This window comes from Pseudorasbora parva, chromosome 22, assembly GCF_024679245.1.
Source record: "Pseudorasbora parva isolate DD20220531a chromosome 22, ASM2467924v1, whole genome shotgun sequence".
NCBI classification, from domain to species: Eukaryota; Metazoa; Chordata; class Actinopteri; order Cypriniformes; family Gobionidae; genus Pseudorasbora; species Pseudorasbora parva.
The window spans coordinates 32,290,283-32,308,134 of record NC_090193.1 but is presented as its reverse complement, the minus strand read 5'-3'; the positions used below and the strand labels follow the sequence as shown (position 1 = coordinate 32,308,134).

The window sequence follows — 17,852 nt, the reverse complement described above, 5'->3', positions numbered from 1 at the left end:
TCCTGCACGGTACCCGACGGGTCGACCCCTTAAATTTTGCTGAAACGGGTGAAAAACATCCAACTGTGTTGGATACGGGTGCGGGTCGGGTCGGACAAGGGGGAAACACGGGTCTAACACGGGTTTAAAACAGTCACGTGCCAACGTAAAATATAAGCATATTTTTAGGAACACATCTACAAAAATATGTCTTGCCTGTAGGCTATTTGTCATGAGTTAGGTTTGGCTTCTCTCTCTCTCTCTCTCTCTCTCTCTCAGTTGTGTGCTATCACAATCAGCGCGCTCTCTGATTGAGAGCGCACCTGTTCCTCTTTGCATGCTTCTCTCTGGCTATTTAGTGACTCGTGTTTGTGGCTTCTTTGCCAGATTATTATTGAATGCATCTCGATCTAGTGCTGATCTCTCGTTTGTCCTGTCTAGTCTGGTCGGATTGTCCAGTGTCTGTTCGTGTTGGTCTCACCTGTGTTTCTGTCCAGTCTCCTGCTGTACGTGAGTACTCTCTGGACGCTCTCTGTGGTGCTGGGTGCTGTGTCTGGGGTGGTTTCGCTCGCCACGGCCTTCCCGCTACGAGCTCAAGACTTCGGCCCGTTTCTAAGGACCGTATTCCTTTGTTTGTTCCTGTTATGCTCCAGATCTGCATCACCCGTGCTGTGATCGGCTATCTGCCTAAGTTCCTTTAGTGACTTAATAAACATTTCTGTTCTGCACCTTTGCTTTTGGGTCCTTTCTACAATCTCTGACACTATTTCAAGTTAATAAAATAATTTCAAAACAATACCAGGTTATTTGTGCTCGCGCCCTCCCAAGATTCTATCACTTTCAAAATATCACACAAGGCTTCAAGGGGTTCGGACACTGGACGCAAAGCTCACCGCCAGGCGTGCACATTATATTCGTGCAAGCTCAATTTTGAATCCACTTCTGACAGATCTGCACGATGTATGCATCTTGTAACACAGGGTGAAATCAGTACATTTGCGCTCTGTGGCGCGGCAGGATTTTCAACAACTTCCTGAGTTGCCGCGGACAGGCACCGAATGTCGCCGCAGGTGTGCGTGCACTCATTGAAAATAATGTGTTCGAATTTTAAAGACGTGGCACAGTGCTGTAATTACTTTTGTATGAACTGGCAATCAATAGTGTAGGCCTATATAATGTTATATGCTAAACTGATTTTATTTCGGGTGCGGGTCGGATGAAGGTTCTATTTTAAGCGGGTTGGGTCGAGTGCGGATTTACAAAATCGGACCCGTGCAGGACTCTGCTACACAGAACAAGACAGCCATGTGACAATACCCCCTCTCCAAGGAGCAGCTTCCAGACACTTCACCAGGAAACCATGGCGGGACGGGAGGGACAAGCAGAGTTCAGGGCAGAGCCGGAACCAGGACCACCAACCTCGGGATCCTCCTTCTCTGACTTGGGACCACCGGAACTGGGGCACGGCCTGGAGCCCTCGCAGGACTCACGGCAGAAAATTGGTCATTGCAGGCAGACTCTGGAGATATCCAGACCCTCACATTCTCAATATCATCCAACTGCGGCAACAAATGGGCATTATCGTGCTGGTGGGGGGTTACAGTTTTCTCATACTGGAACGTCCCCTTCTTCTTCTTCACCTCTTCTGCTGAACTGCTAGCTGTCAACATCCGGATTAATATGTTCAACATTCGCTAGTTAGTTTTTCTCAAACAGAAGCTTCAAAATAAGATCTAGCATCTTGCAAAATGACATCATGACTTTACATAAACATACACGCCCCTTTCTAAAGCCAAGTGGCGTGTTATCTGAACGCATTTTGAGCTATCCGCGTGTATGTCTACGCTGTGTGATTCCGCGTGAATCTCTACGCCTAAACGAACCATCATTCCCCGCATGTGATTCCGCGTGTATGTCAATGCCGAAACAAACCATTATATGTGTGTTTGTCCACAATGTAAATGGATTTATAAATGTACTAAATAGTTTTTTTGAAAATGTAAAAATGCAGAATGTTTCTTGTGATGGGTTTAGGGATCAGGGTTGGGTGTGGGCATTGTTTTTGTGACTGACATGAAATGTTTAGAATCGGTTGCAATATTTCCGCTGAACTGGTTTGGGAAAAAAATTCCAGAAATTCCGAAATTCCAGAAGTTCAGGATCCTTAATTGTGCCATCTCCCACTGCGGAAGAGGATCTTCTAGCCGGTGGTTAAAAATGTCCTTGAGAACCACATCAGGGTAATTCCCTCTCTGCCCTCGTCCAAAACTTCTGGGTGAAGGCCCGTATGTCCTCTCCTCTTTGACAAAGTCTAGCCAGACGACGAGGACAGGCCGGACTCTCCCGGGAATTCCTCTGCTGAGTCCTATTACGGCGGGTACGTTCTGTCACGGTCGGCATGCAGGAAAGGGGCTCAAAAAGGTGGATTGGTTTCTATCAGGGTTCATCACCATGGTAAGTTACACTAAACGCCTAACCTGCTCTGGAGTAGGTTTTATTTTGGGTTAGAGATCGCAAACCCAAAATGGACAGCTGCAAGTAAAGACGCAAAAAGCCACACCCCCTGTATCTCTCGTTCCAAATTAAAGCAGTTTATCATGAAAACTTTAGAAATAAAATTGTGTATCTTTTGGTGCTAATTATTTATATTATATGAATTAAAATCACTTTGATTTCATATAGTATGTTCATATAAATATTATATTAATTGACAAGTATCCAAATAATGATATAATATGCATATATAATTATTTTAAACAATGTGTATTCATTTGATCTCTTTGTGATCCAATAATTATTAGGCATATTTCTTTGATTAACATCATGCATTGATTATATAGTTAGACTTTCGCTGCAGCAGCAGTATTTATTCTTGCCTTGTAAGCACATTTAAAGGGGCCCGAGAATGAAAAATTGAATTAACCTTGCCATGGTGAAATAATGAGAGTTCATTACATGGACATCACATACCGTGAGTCTAAAACACCATTGCTTCCTACTTCTTATGTAAATTTTCTGCATGAAAAACACCATGGAAAATAAGTGATTCTCAACATAACGCCAACTGTGACGCAAACTGCTGGGATCATTAATATGTATGCCCCCAACATTTGCATCTCTCCGAACATCTTCGTTGTCAGGCGGAACTGAGGGAGCCAAATCATTGGGACAGCAGGTAAACAAGCGACACTCGAGTATAGCAAAAACGACAGCTCTCATGGACACAAATGCCATGTTCCAGGCTGTGCAGGGGACGTGAGGACTTTTCATACCCTTCCCACAGACAAAAAATGTCAAAAGTCATGGTTGATGTTTATTATAACCGGATACTGCAACAAGTTAATTCAATTCAAATTTAATTCAAAAGCAGTAAGTAGCGATTTTATCCACTTATTGACTGTTTAAACAATTTCTGATTAAATTGAAAGTTTCTGAGAGACAGCATTGTCTAGATAATGCAAGATGCTAGTCCAGTAACAATAGGAATCACCAAGTACCATGTATAACTAAAACACAGGATAGTATACCTAGCAACTAGGGGGAGAGGACTCTGGCGTTATCTGTTCACCGCTTTTCCACCCGAATCAGGTAAATTATAATGTTAGATTTAGATTTTATTTAATTTTTTTATTACCGTGACCAGTCAAATCAGTCAGAGATATAATTGGAACTGTTGCATGGATTTTCCCGTCTCGGATGACTTCACTCGGATGTAAACAGTTGGTAGCGCTAACCGGCCAACAATCACCAGCGGTCTTGATCGCCCTAGTAATGTCACGGATGATTGTTTAATGCCGAGTTCTTCTTTTATTCTGCGCTTTGCCTCTGTGATTGGTGGTTAAAGTCATACGTGAAGTTCGTGTGGCTGGCTTAATGAACTACTCGGCCACTCAGCTAATGGAATATAACAACTACAATGCTCCATCATGTTTATCAGTCCTTTAAGAACATGGACTCCTGCGACGGCCTCGTTACATCCACAGAAGTGCTCGACGAAAGTTTGTTTATTCCCGGTCTGGTGAAACCATCCCTTCTATCTGGACAGCATGTGCGCCCTGTCTCGTCTCTCTCACGTCATCAGAGGAGGATTATTAGCACTGGAGATACTGCAACAGCACCACACACGGAGATAGACAGAAATCGTGGAGTGGATATTAGTTTACTCCGCCCAATACAGAGATATTGCTTCATCCAACATTAAAATGGAACTGTTAAATATACAATCCCTTACAAACAAATCCTGCTTCATTCAAGATCATATTCAGCACAAAGGTTTGGACATAATGTGCCTTACAGAAACCTGGCAGAAACCAGATGTTTTTTTCTGTTTTGAATGAGACATGTCCTCCTGGCTACTGCTATTTCCAAAAAGCTTGTAGCTCTGGCCGTGGTGGGGGCTTGGCTGTTTTCTACCGCAGTGATTTGGATCTATTCCCTCTGGCCCTCCCTGAACTGACTTCATTTGAATGTTTGGGATTTAATTGTAAGCCCCCCTCTCAATGACAGTACTACTAATCTACCGGCCACCCAAATCAAACTCATGCTTCATTTCAGAGCTGTACAATCTCCTTTCAACTTTCTGTGCAATCTCTTCCAATATAATAATACTTGGAGATTTTAACATTCATGTCAATAATCCTTCCTACCATTTTGCTACAGAATTCCTGCAGTCATTGGACTGCTTAAAACTCAGGCAACATGTTGTTGTTCCCACACATATCAAGGGGAATATTCTTGACCTGGTCATTACTGAGTTTGCTTCACTAAGTGTGTATGATCACTATTTGTGTATATCTGACCATAAGGTCATTTCCATGGAGCTGTCTTTTCTGTCTTACTACATCAAGGCCAAATGTGAAATATGTTTCAGAAACCTGAAAAATAATAACAAAGTAAACCTGAGCTTAAGCCTTCAACAACTCGATTCTGCAAATATCCCATCAGTTACTGAGTCTGTGCAATTTTACAATAAGACACTGAGCACCATTTTGGATTTCCATGCACCCATTAAAGTCAAAACAGCCACGTATTCCCGCTCAGCTCCCTGGTTCAAAAGTGACTTGTGGAAATTAAAGGCACCTGGACGTTCCCTTGAACAACGGTATAAAAATTTAGAACTAACTGTTCACAAGCTGGCCAACTGGGACCACCAAAAAGCTTATTTGAAGTCCATCAAAGAAGCACGGTCACGGTATTATTCAAGATAGTCCTGGCAATTCTAAACGGCTGTTCTCCACTATAAATCATCTCCTAAAACCTCAAATTGCTCCACTCATTGGGTCAACAGAAGAACAATGTAACAATTTCATGACCTTCCTCAGAACAAAAATTATTCAAATTCGTTCATCCCTCTCCATTTTCTCCTCAACGTCTGTTCCAACTGCCAATCCGCAGCTTGGTATCTCAAGGCTATTCTGCTGCTTCCCTTACTCAACTTGAGGTTGAGGCAACCATCAGTCGGATGAGTTCCTCTACCTGCACCCTTGACCCCTTCCCTACAGCTCTGGTGAAAGAAAATATTACTGCCATCAGTCCCCTCATCACCATGATAATAAACCAATCCCTTCAATCTAGTCAGGTACCGTCTGTCCTAAAAATGGCTATAATTAGACCGTTACTCAAGAAACCCTCCCTCGATCCTCAAACTCTCAAACTCAGGAACTAGGAACTTTGGGGTGGTACTCTGTGTGTTTCGACCGCAGGAACTATAGGGTCTAAATGAATTTCCGGGTAAATATTTCCCCCCTCCAAACGGCCCTGGGAGTACTTTTTCAAAGTTCAGGAACTTTCAAGGGTGGAACTTGGGCGCTGAACATGCTGATTGGTTGAGCTCACGCAGCATTTTATTTCAACCAGCATTTTTAAAAGTCTTCTGCGAGGTTCATTTGCATTCAGTATCAATCTTGCTCTTTTGGCACGCGTTCGTCTTAAACCCTATTTGCACGGGATCCTTATTATCTAGGGACATCTGGACATTCTGTGATCCATAATTTCGCTGTCACTTTTGCAAGGGCACTATTTCTGTACCACAGGAATCTAAGATAATCCCTATGGTCCTCCCTAACCAGAAAACAATGAAATGTGCTGTATGTCAGCAGTAATAGCCACAGGCTTTTTTCCGGAATCTCAGCAGCACCCCTAGCAGGCTGTTATTCAAATCAGGACCTGTGAAAAGTACATTGCTCAGTGAAACTCCCTCATATGACACACTTGAATCAAAGACAACTCTAATTTTACCTGTTTTTTTAGGATGATACACCCCGAACAGCGACAAGTACCACACTTCCTGACCTTGCTGAAGAGGTGGTGCAATCTCTGCATGCTCATTTGTTAGCAAGTTATCCATAAAATCTAGGAAGTGTGTTTTCATCTGTGGTTGCCTGTTCAGAGTGTGCCGCAGCGCAAGAAAACGTTTGAGTGCATAGTCTTTGTTGTTGGGTAGACTTTTTCTAAGCAGAGCAACCCAACTGTTGCAGCTGTCTTGAAAAAAACTCTTTCTCCATTATCTGAAGAAACCTAGTGTCTTCCACAGATGGAGCAAACTTATGATCAATTGCAGTGTAGGAGAACATTGAATGACCAATGCTTTCACCATCAGGCACTAATAGAATGTCCTCCGATGTGGTTGCTAGGATGTTGTTGCCATTGTGGATTAACATCCAACTTCTCTTTTACCTTGATTTGACTATAGCATGGACTCAGAAAGCTGTGACAGATACTTTCTAAGTCATAAGTCTTGAAAATTTGAACTGAAGATGGCCTATGAGCTCCTTAGAGACTCATCCCCAATGACAACCCAGCCCAAATCCAGTTTTTGAGCAAAAGGGGCATTGTTTGGACCATCAATTTGATTACGTTCCTTGTGTAGTTGCAGGACATCTCTGCCCAGTAAAAGAAGAATCTCAGCATCAGAGTCGAGAGATATTTCTGGTGCTATGTGTCTTAGGTGGGTGTGATGGAACGCTGCATCAGGAGTTGTTATCTCTGTACGATTGTTTGGAATGTGATTACAACCTAGAAGAGTGGGGGGAGGTAGACTAACTTGAAATCAGAAATTCTTCTACCCGTTGTCTCTAGAAGGCCTGCACGTTTTCATTTCAAAGAGTGATTGCTTTGCTCATCCAAGATGGCATTCATCCTCTTTGCTTTCTTTTTGTGTCCAGCTGGATATACAGAAACTAGAGATATTTTTAACAAGACCGGGCACTTAGACCTTCTCCACAGACTTCCGTGCACTCAGATGTAACCTCATGACTAGCTGATTTGCCTTTCTCTCCGCCATGCTCTGAGGCTAAGAAATTAAAATAAATTCAGTCCTGCTCACTGACAATGCAAGAAAACTGCGTTTAAATTGCTTTATTCATAAACTGGGTTATTTCCTTGAAGTGACATCAAACATAATTTCCGTATCTGACTCAGAGTATTCAAAATATTTTGTCAGCTGTGATGGTAAACCTTGCAACGTGTCAGAGGGACATTTTTTGTTATCTCTTTATCTCGTAGTTACACTTTTTTTTTTGGTTACAGTTTTGAACACATTTTTTAAATTTTCTGGGTCTTAAAGGAATTGTATGTAAGAAATGTATTTCAATTATTCATAAAATTGCCCTGATTTGTCACTGGACATTAAGAAATCATGTTAATTTCAAATACTTATATCACTGACAACAGCAGTCCGGCCAGGATATTGTCATTTTTAAAGTTGTTGTTGCAGCCCTCAACTGATGTTGATGTTGTCATGTTGTGTTTTGGCCTGAAGCTCCGCCCTCCACTGATCTACCAATCACGAAGTCAGTAGTGTTTCTGCATCCGGGTTGCCAGATCTGCTCTAGTTACCACAGCTGCAGCTACAAACGTTCCTGCTGATCCTGCAGCCGATCTGGCAACCTCGAGTCAGGGGGAGCGGGAGAGGGGATACACCGCTCTACAGTCATTTGAAAGCGATTGCAGTACCAGTTTTGGCCACAATTTTACTGTGGTGTGGCAGGCAGCGTACGAGGGACCGCGAGAACGGGCCGGTGATGAGTGTTAACGAGTGCCAGCTGCATGACACACCGGTCTCGTCTCGCGGCCATGTAACGGGAGCATAAAAGGAGAGGCAAGGGCTGCGGAAGACGAGAGAGGACCAGGCCTGGACTTTACGTTATGTTTTGTTTATGGTTTATTATGTTAATTGTGGGCAGTCGTCCGTGAGGGGCTGCCCACGTTTGATTGTGTGGGTATTTGCGGGCTGTCGTCCGTGAGGGGCTGCCCGCGATTTTACTTTCGTTTTGTTTATTTATTTGGAATAAAGTTTGTTGAACGTTCGCCGGTTCCCGCCTCCTTCCTTCCCAGCTACAAACTTTGTTACACTTACATACACTTACTTTACAAGAGTGAGTGTTTGTGATATATAATAATGAATAATAATAATAATTGATGATGATGATGATAATAATAATAATAATAATAATTAGTTACATTTATCGAGCGCTTTTTCTGGGTCCTCAAAGCGCTGTACATATAGAAGGGGAATCTCCTCAACCACCACCAATGTTTACTTAGGTTGTCAGTTTACTGGTTTGCATGTATAAATGGGAAAACTGGTTATTTGTTATAAGCTGGTATTTGTGAGTTATGTTACTGTTATACATGTAAACGCACTGACAAGCACCTGGCTAGGATAGACAAAAACACCACGTCAGGACAAGACAGACATGTGACACAAACACACACTCACGTGCCTTCTGCATTGCTTGCATAGGCAGGGTTTGACAATCCAGCATTTGATTGGACACTGTAAACCTTTAAATGCTCAACTTTGCAGTACACCCAGAACCTTGTAATATAACCTTCAGTAAACATTGATAAGACCAATTTCTGTTGGACATTTTGAGGAAAAACATGAGTGGATGTCCGTTTTTTGAAAGAAAGCATCAGTGCGTTTGATTATTTTGTTTTAGAATTTGGTTTTAACTAAATGTTCTTATTTCCTGTCAAAAAATCGAATTGAATACAGTGTTGTCTACATACAATTCAATGTTTTTCTTTTTTAACCAAACTAAATTTAAAACTTTTTTTTGAAATCTCAAAATTAGATTGTTTACCAGCAAGCCCAGTGAGGCAGAGGAAGAGGATGAATCCCAAAAGGGCATCAACAAAGCCACTAAAGGAGGAATCATCTATGGAGAATACTTACAGGTAATTAACTTCAAATCATTAACGTTTATAGACATCTTTACTGATCCAAATTTATTCATATAGAACATTTCAGTTTTGCTGCAAGTGATTTAGCAAGAAAAGCTAAAATGCATTAAGCTGTAATAATGTCAATCTGTGTGCTGGTAGCTTGACAAGGTGCTGAACGCTCAAGTTTTGCAGAGTCAACTAAAAGGTAACAAAATCCATGATGAGCATCTCTTCATCGTTACCCACCAAGGTAATCTATTTGTGTTCATACTGTTTGAAAACTAGCACTGTTAGCTTTCATGTACAATTTTTTAAATATTTAGCAGTTTAAAGAGATAGTTTACCCCCAAATAAATTTTGTCATAATTTACTCACCTTCAAGTTGTTCCAAACCTGTATGATTCTTTCTTCTGTTGAACACAAAAGAATATATTTTAAAGAATGTTGGTAACCAAACAGTTGACAGCAAAAAAAGACTGATTTCCATCCTGACTGCGTTCTCCTTTAGCGTACGAGTTGTGGTTTAAGCAGATATTGTGGGAGCTTGATTCAGTTCGGGACCTGTTCATTAAAAACCACGTGAGTTAAACTAACAAAGTGAATTGAGTAAAATAAGTGTGACTTTAAAGAGAAGAGATGACTCAAGCGTTATGATATAGATGAATTTTCTTGTGATGGAATTAAAAAGGAAGAATTGTGGGCTTTGTCCACAGGTTCGGGATGAGAGAAACATGCTGAAGGTGGTGAGCAGGATCCACAGGATCACCATGATCTTCAAACTGCTGGTGGAACAGTTTGCTGTCCTGGAGACCATGACTGCCCTTGACTTCTTTGACTTCAGGTAATACCTCATAAAATACTTGTTTTTTCACAAGCTTGGGTTTTCTCAGCTCAAGACACCATTGACAACAGGCCTTAATTGTACAAAGTAGTAGTGAAAGCACTAAAAATCTTGCTGGACAGACCCTAGAACATGTGAATGAATCAGGTTATGTTGTGTACGTGTTGTAGGGAGTATCTGTCCCCAGCTTCGGGATTCCAGAGTCTTCAGTTCCGTCTCCTTGAGGGTAAGATTGGTGTGGCGGATCATTTGAGAGTCCCCTACAACCGACGACACTACAGAGATAACTTCCACGCACATGAGAGTGAGACCCTACTGAGTTCAGAGCAGGAACCCACTCTCCTTCAGCTGGTCGAGGTAAAAACAATCTTCAGGTTCAAAACAAATAGACCTTTTGCCACTGTTGTTTTTCTCATCATTTCAGTTATATATGCTGTTAATTGTTTTGTAGCAATGGCTGGAGAGGACTCCTGGACTTGAAAAAGATGGATTTAATTTCTGGGGGAAACTAAAAGCCAACATTGAAGAGGGTCACAAGATGGAGAAGCACAAACTGGAGGTTAGTTCTGCTCTTATTTCCGATCACAATTATTTTTTCCATTCCTTTTTTTTTTGTCCAATTATGTTACTGAATGTTAACTTATCACTTTAAATTGATAGAAAATGGAAGATTCTGATGTAAAGCAGGAACTTCTAGAGGATCTAAACATACAGACTGAGGTCTTTGCTGCCCTATTTGACCCAAAACGCCATGAACATCTTTTAAGCAAAGGTAAGGACCGGCCCACAGTGCCTTGACAGTAACAGATTATGACGAGACTTTGTCACAGTTATAAACATTGCACAACTAGTAATGTTTTTATAGTTTCTTTAAAAAAAGAGTAATGTAGCAAATTAGCTCAAAGGGGAAATATGAATACCTTATTATAATTGATTAACTATAAATATTTGGATCAGTTGAAACAACTTAATGTAGCTACATTAATATTGCAATCAATTAATCTGTCCAGCGAACACTCATTGATCGTCTATTAATTCTAAAAAAAAAAAGGCTGTTTTTTGTGGCCACAGAAAAATAACTCGAGCTGTGATCCATTGGTTAAAGTGACGTTGATTTACCATCAGGGTTAAAGCTCACATGAAAATGCACAAAATGTTTTATTCAACACACACACACACACACACACACACACACACACACGCACACACACACACACAAACATGGGTAAAATGGAAAATGAAAGTGAATTAAAGGTGCACTATGTAGTATTTTTGCAGTAAAATATCCAAAAACCACCAGGCCAGTGTTATATATTTTGTTCGGCTGAGTTCTTACAATATCCCAAATGTTTTCAACTATTTGTAAATTGTGAGAAAATTGCTATTTTAACCGAGAGCTGGGACATCTGAGGGAGTCACCTGTCAATTGCGTCATTTCTGCTTTATCCTCAGTTTCCAGTTTTATTCTGCAAAAACGCTTTACTCTTAGCAGAGTGAACAAGTGTCACAGCAGCTGCTGAGCGAACGCACAGAGTAACGTCATAACATCATTTTAAACACACTTAAATGTATCTGATATGATAAACAGAGCGGCGTTACTTCATACCTATGACGTTAAAGCGGAAATGGCTTCATAATAAAAGTCCTGCTGCTCGCGAGACGTGTGTTCGGCAACAATCGCTCCAGCGGTCTTGCTCAGCTCCTCAACACTCAGTCATGCTCTGCTTCATACTACAGTAATGTTAATAACCGCATCCATCAACAATTTCTGCAGGAGTCCTATCCCGATTCTTTTCCACCGGCTGTGAGGTGAAGACCACATGTCCCAAGATTCAAAGCTCAAACTTGGCGTCATCAAACTATGCCTTTGTTTTGAATAAGCACCCTCTAGAGGACGGAAAAGTTACATAGTGCAGCTTTAAACCTAAAACTGGAAAGAGAAACAGGGGAATGAAGCTGTCTGAACAGAACCGTCAGTTTCTTATGTCAAAGCATCTTGTTAACAAGGGGTCTACAGCTTACACTAAACAAATGTACGACACTTCCAATGTCTTAGCCACTGAATGAGCGTCTCAGGAGAAAGTCTTGATTGGTGTTGAAGTTGTAATCAATTTCTTCCGCATTGAACAAAGATGCGTTGAACTTGCGGTGTTGGCATGATTCTGTTTTGGTCGATGAAGTTACAATGGTTGTAACCTGAGGCCCCTCCGGTTACGCTCCTGGGGGAAAAGTCCCACAGTCGGACCGGATGTTTTCAGTCTTTTAACACAAACAGCAACTAGGAGGAGGAGGAGGAGGAGGAGGAGGAGGAGGAGGAGGAGGAGGAGGAGGAGGAGGAGGAGGAGGAGGAGGGTCAAACCTTTAGCTTCTGTGGAGGTCAAACCTCCAGTGGTTTGGCAGTAAATGACAAAAAACGAATTAACACTGGTGCGATTTTTATCTTTCCCCCAAAGGTGAACGTCGACTTTCTTACAAGGCCCTTCAAGGAGCTCTAATGATCAATTTCTATAGGTATGCATCTCATGTAATATCCACTATATTCATACAAATATTATTTCTTTTCATTATACAATGAGGATAGACGTTAATGCTTAATCTTTCCAGGGAAGAGCCTCGCTTCCAGGTGCCCTTCCAGCTCCTGACTGCGCTGATGGAGATCGATACGCTTATGACCAAGTGGAGATGTAAGTCTTTGATTGTGAGCTCTCATTCAGGAATCTACAGTCATATCCTTCATTAACATCACAAACCCTTCTCTCCAGATAACCATGTCTGTATGGTGCACAGAATGATTGGTAGTAAGGCAGGGACAGGTGGATCTTCAGGATACCATTACCTGCGCTCCACTGTCAGGTGTGTGTCTCATAAATTACCGGAGAAAGGTGTATTTTTTTGAAATGATAAGCTTCCTGTTTTGTTTTGGATGACGTTTTACTCATGGTGGCATGATTACAGCTCATTTACTGAATAGTTCTTATAGGGTGCATCTCAATCAGCTCCACGGTCAAAAAAAGTCACAGACTGAAATTTTTAAGTACAATCGACTTGGATGTTTTAGTTATTTCAATTTAGATTATGTTAAACTGACTTTAAAAAATGATTTGCATATTGATGTAAATGATAATAATAATGTAACAACACATGTTGTCATAACTTATTGAACATATCATTTTTTTAAAGTGTAGTTCAGTAGTCGGGACACTCCATGGAATCTTATTTCTATGGAAGCTTGTTTCCACCATGGATAAAATAAATTTAAAAGATAATAGTGGCTTTTTATCTCACAATTCTGCCTTTTTTCCTCCTCAGAAATGAGATACAAACTCACAATTGCGTGTCATAAACTCAGAATTACGTGATATAAACTCAAAATTGCGAGAAATAGTCTGAATTTTGAGTTAATATCTTGCAAATCTGGCACTTTTTCTCGGAATTGTGAGATTATATCACGTAAATCAGATTTTCTTTCTTGCAATTGTGACTCTATATCACGCAATTCTGACTTTATAACTCGCAATTGTGAATATACAGATTGCAATTCTGACCTTTTCTTCTTAGATGTATGAGATATAAACTCACAATTGCGAGTTATAAAGTCAGAATTTTGAGATATAAATGGCTTTTTCCCCCCAGAAATGGGTTTTGTAACTTTTTAGTTACAAAGTTTATCCTGCAGTTGTGAGAAAATTAGTTGGAATTGCGAGAGAGAAACTCGCAATTATGAGAAAAATGTCGGAATTGCGAGATATAAACTTCAATTGTAAGAAAAAGCCACATTTTCAAGATTATATCATGCAACTCTGACTTTATTACTCGCAATTCTGACATTTTTCTTGCAATCGCAAGTATATATCGCGCGTTGACTTGCAATTCTGGGGGATATGCGATGAACATTAATGATATTTGCTTGCTTCTTTGAAGGAGGCTCTATATTTAATGAAGCACATATAAAATACCTAGACCGGAAGCAATGAGACCTGATTTATGGAAGTTTGTTGCACATAACCCCCATAGTGAGAGAAAAAAAAGTCAGAATTGTGAGATAAAGAGTTGCAGTTATCTTTTAAATTGTTTTATTCTGTGGTGGAAACAAGCTTCCATAGGTTTACAAGTGTTTGAAGATGATAAAAGGCTTTTATTCACATTTCTTATGCATTTACGGGACTTTCACAGTGATAAACGGTAACCTCAGAAAAGTGCTTAAAAAGATAATGCCTTTTTTCATCTAAGATTATGCCATAAATCAATGATGCCTCGTTCTCTCATCTTTCAGTGACCGTTACAAAGTGTTTGTGGATTTGTTCAACCTGGCGTCATTCCTGGTACCTCGCGCCTGGGTGCCCAAACTGAACCCAAACGTCCATAAATTCCCCTACATGGCCGAGTATTACGACAGCTCGTACAATTCATGCAGCGGTGAGGATTCAGATTAGAAAGCTCAGACTTGTTTGTTTGCTGGTGAAAATAAATAATGTCCAAGGGGAATAAGGCCAAGTACTCTGTATTGATCAGCTAAAGCTTGTGCATTTTGCTCCATTTACGTGATTTAGTAGAAAACTAGTAGAATTAGAAACCTCTTTCCAGATGATATAGACTAGATAAAGAAAGTTTAATGATGAAGTAATTGTGTAAATACGAAAAACAAATCAAGAAATATTGTACATACTATTTATATTTTAAACATGTATGTAAAAATGTCTTTTGTACCAATAAAAGGATATTTTTGAATGCGACATTGATTATACACACACACACACACACACACACACACACACACACACACACACACACACACACACACACACACACACACACACACACACACACACACACACACACACACACACACACACACACACGTTTGTTTTTGTGACATATGGGGATATTCCATAGGCGTAATGGTTTTTATACTGTACAAACTGTATTTTCTATCCCCTTCTGCCCCTACCCCTAAACCTACCCATCACAGAAAATATTCAGCATTTTTACTTTCTAAAAAAACCTCATCCTGTTTGATTTATGAGCATTTTGAAAAGTGGGGATACAGCCAATGTCCTCATAAGTCACCCTCTCCTTGTAATACCTGTGTCATACCTATGTCATTATACACATTTGTGTCCTCATTTGACACACACACACACACACACACACACACACACACACACACACACACACACACACACACACACACACACACACACACACACACACACAGAGAAACATTGTGTTGTAAGAATGGACAATAGTACATAAAATGTAATTTGGACTGTACAGTGAGATGCACATTTTATGCTGAAGTTTCAGGTGAAGATAGTGTGTACCACATCAATAAACAAAACAATATTTTCATCACTGCTTGTAAAAAAACAAAAAAACAAAATTCTCCGACCCAGTTCACCGGCTTCTGTTGGTAAATATTTGTGTGACCGCTGTCACATTGATCTAATGTTTTGAATTAAGGACCACGTCCACCTTGACATTTTAATAAACTAACAAACTGCTCTAAATCAGTGGAAATTGACAAAAAGTTCTTTTTTCATCTTTAAAAAAATGTCATTATGCTAATATACACTGTAAGGACTTTATAAGGTTTCATTTGTTAACATTAGATATCTACATTAGTTAACATGAAATAACATAAAAAATATGTCTACAGCAAACGTAATATAAATACTACCGGTATTCAGTTTTTAAAATCGGAATGTGTTAACATTAGTTGCTTTGCTATGAACTAACATTTAATTAGAAAAAACTAATCAATTGTGTACAAATATATTCCTCATTGTTAGCTCGTGTTAGATAATGCATAATGGTAATAAATAAGGATATATAGTGTTCATATAATAAAAAAACCTATAACAATCAGGTTATAGTAACTTTTTTTCTTACAAATTTCTTTTAACTTTTAAACAAAATAAGTTGAAAAGCGTTTAAAAAGCAGAGACCCTATAATCATCTCTCTCTCATGACCCTTTCTGTACCGACCCTATAACTTTACAGTATACACGTTAGTCATCCAAGATAGAGACATGTCTGTAAATCCTCTATAAGTTTTAAGTGACATATACAGTTCTTTAAACGTGTTGTTAATATCTTAAAATCATATAGGTTTTGACAGCTATTTTCATGCATTTTAGTATTAACACTGGTCACCCTGATTTTGCAAGACATATTTTGTTAATCCTGGAACAGCATTTCTATCCAAAAATGTAGCCCTAATCTTAAACCTAACCCTATCCATAACGTATCCCTAAAATCAGAGGGAAATGATTCTAGGAATTACACGGATGTAGAAACAACTAGCCTTGTTGTAAGCCTAAACTTGACATAAACTGTAAAGTTGACCCTCAAATCTGATTGTAATGTTGTTCCAGGATCAACAAAGATGTTGCTCCAGGAACATGTGCTGGGTGACATCACATGATCTGCCAAATCTTTCCTGAAATTGAATCACAACTCTTCAAATATGACCAGATGGTTCTGTCTACTGAACTGTCTTAAAACTAACGAGGCACAATCGATTAGTTGACTATTCGTTTGTATATCACTTCTTCTTTAGCTTTCATTCACAAACTTTCAAGATCATTCAGTTAACCGGTAGTGCACTTTAGCTTGTGTGAGTCACGTGTCCATACAGTGATATGTGTAATATATGCAGGAGGGAAACAACATGTGAGTTCTGTTGAAAAATTAACTGCACTGTCCACAGTTAGATGTGCTGAGGGCATGAACCTGTTTACATAGAAAATAACACAAGTGCAACGTCACTCGGTTTGATAGAAAGAGCAAAAGAGTTCAAGTTTGTAATATAGATGGCTAATAAACTCTCTTCATAAATGTAGCAAACTATATTTTATTGAATACTATGAATTTGTACATAGTGTGCATGACTATCTTATTGTATATATTTTATTTAATTAGAAGGGTTTTCCAGGGACAGACAGACAGAATGTTCAACAGTTTGGAAACATTATTATTTTAAATTTTTTCAAGTTTTAAAGTCTTTTATGCTCACCAAGCATGGATACAGATAAAAACTAATATTACACAGAATAATTCATATAAGTAATATTACCAGAAATATTATTACAGTTTAAAAGTGGTTTTCTATTTTAATATACTTTTTCATCAGCCATTACTCCAGTCTTTAGTGTCACATGATCATTCTGAAATTAATATGCTGGTTTGTTATCAATGTCGGAAACAGTTGTGCTGCTTAAATCATTAAAAACATTTGTACACAAATATTTGTACCAATATATACCGTTCTAACGTTTGGGATTCGCATTTTTTTTTTGTTCTTTAAAAAAATTAAAGGGGATAAATATTGCCTCTTTTCACAAGACTCAATATAAATATCTCTTGACCCCAGAATGCCTCCAGAAACCCCTAGATCATTTATTATAGCTTGTCAAATTTGCCCCTATTTTGGTGTGAGCGAAAACAAATAGCTTTTAGTGTGCCCCTTTAAATGCAAATGAGCTGCTGCTCCCCGCCCCCTTTCCAGAAGAGGCGGATCCTTTATACCAGCTTCGGCAGTTTGGCTAGTCAGCAACAAAACAAATCTCACTCAGCCAAAATGTAAGAAACATTGTGCAGCCTCGCATGTTTAAACCGGAGTCAGACACAGATGGAAAGGTTTAAGAAGAGTTTGCAACTTCTGCACCTGGACATTTCTGAATGGTTAGTGGGGGATACATTTATGTAACGACTTGTAGAGTTACATTGACTCTAATCAACTAGCGTAGGCCTACTGTCATGTTAATCTATAAATTATTGATAATTGCTCGTGTGGGAACGTAAAAAGTCTGTCACCATCTATACAATGATTATAAATGTGCATTTATAAATTACACAGTCAGTG

General features: G+C 39.6%; 1 protein-coding gene across 1 annotated transcript; it reads left to right on the top strand.

Moving 5' to 3' along the window:
- The first annotated feature begins 8,738 nt into the window (after positions 1 to 8,738).
- tdo2b (tryptophan 2,3-dioxygenase b) lies at positions 8,739 to 14,716 on the top strand. Its single transcript, XM_067431804.1, has 12 exons — positions 8,739 to 8,897; positions 9,057 to 9,159; positions 9,307 to 9,397; positions 9,656 to 9,726; positions 9,861 to 9,988; positions 10,159 to 10,345; positions 10,440 to 10,547; positions 10,649 to 10,760; positions 12,442 to 12,499; positions 12,593 to 12,672; positions 12,751 to 12,841; positions 14,262 to 14,716. Exons 1-12 carry the CDS (start codon positions 8,863 to 8,865, stop codon positions 14,419 to 14,421), a joined length of 1,224 nt encoding a protein of 407 aa, XP_067287905.1. The 5' UTR covers positions 8,739 to 8,862; the 3' UTR covers positions 14,422 to 14,716.
- The last annotated feature ends 3,136 nt before the right edge of the window (positions 14,717 to 17,852 follow it).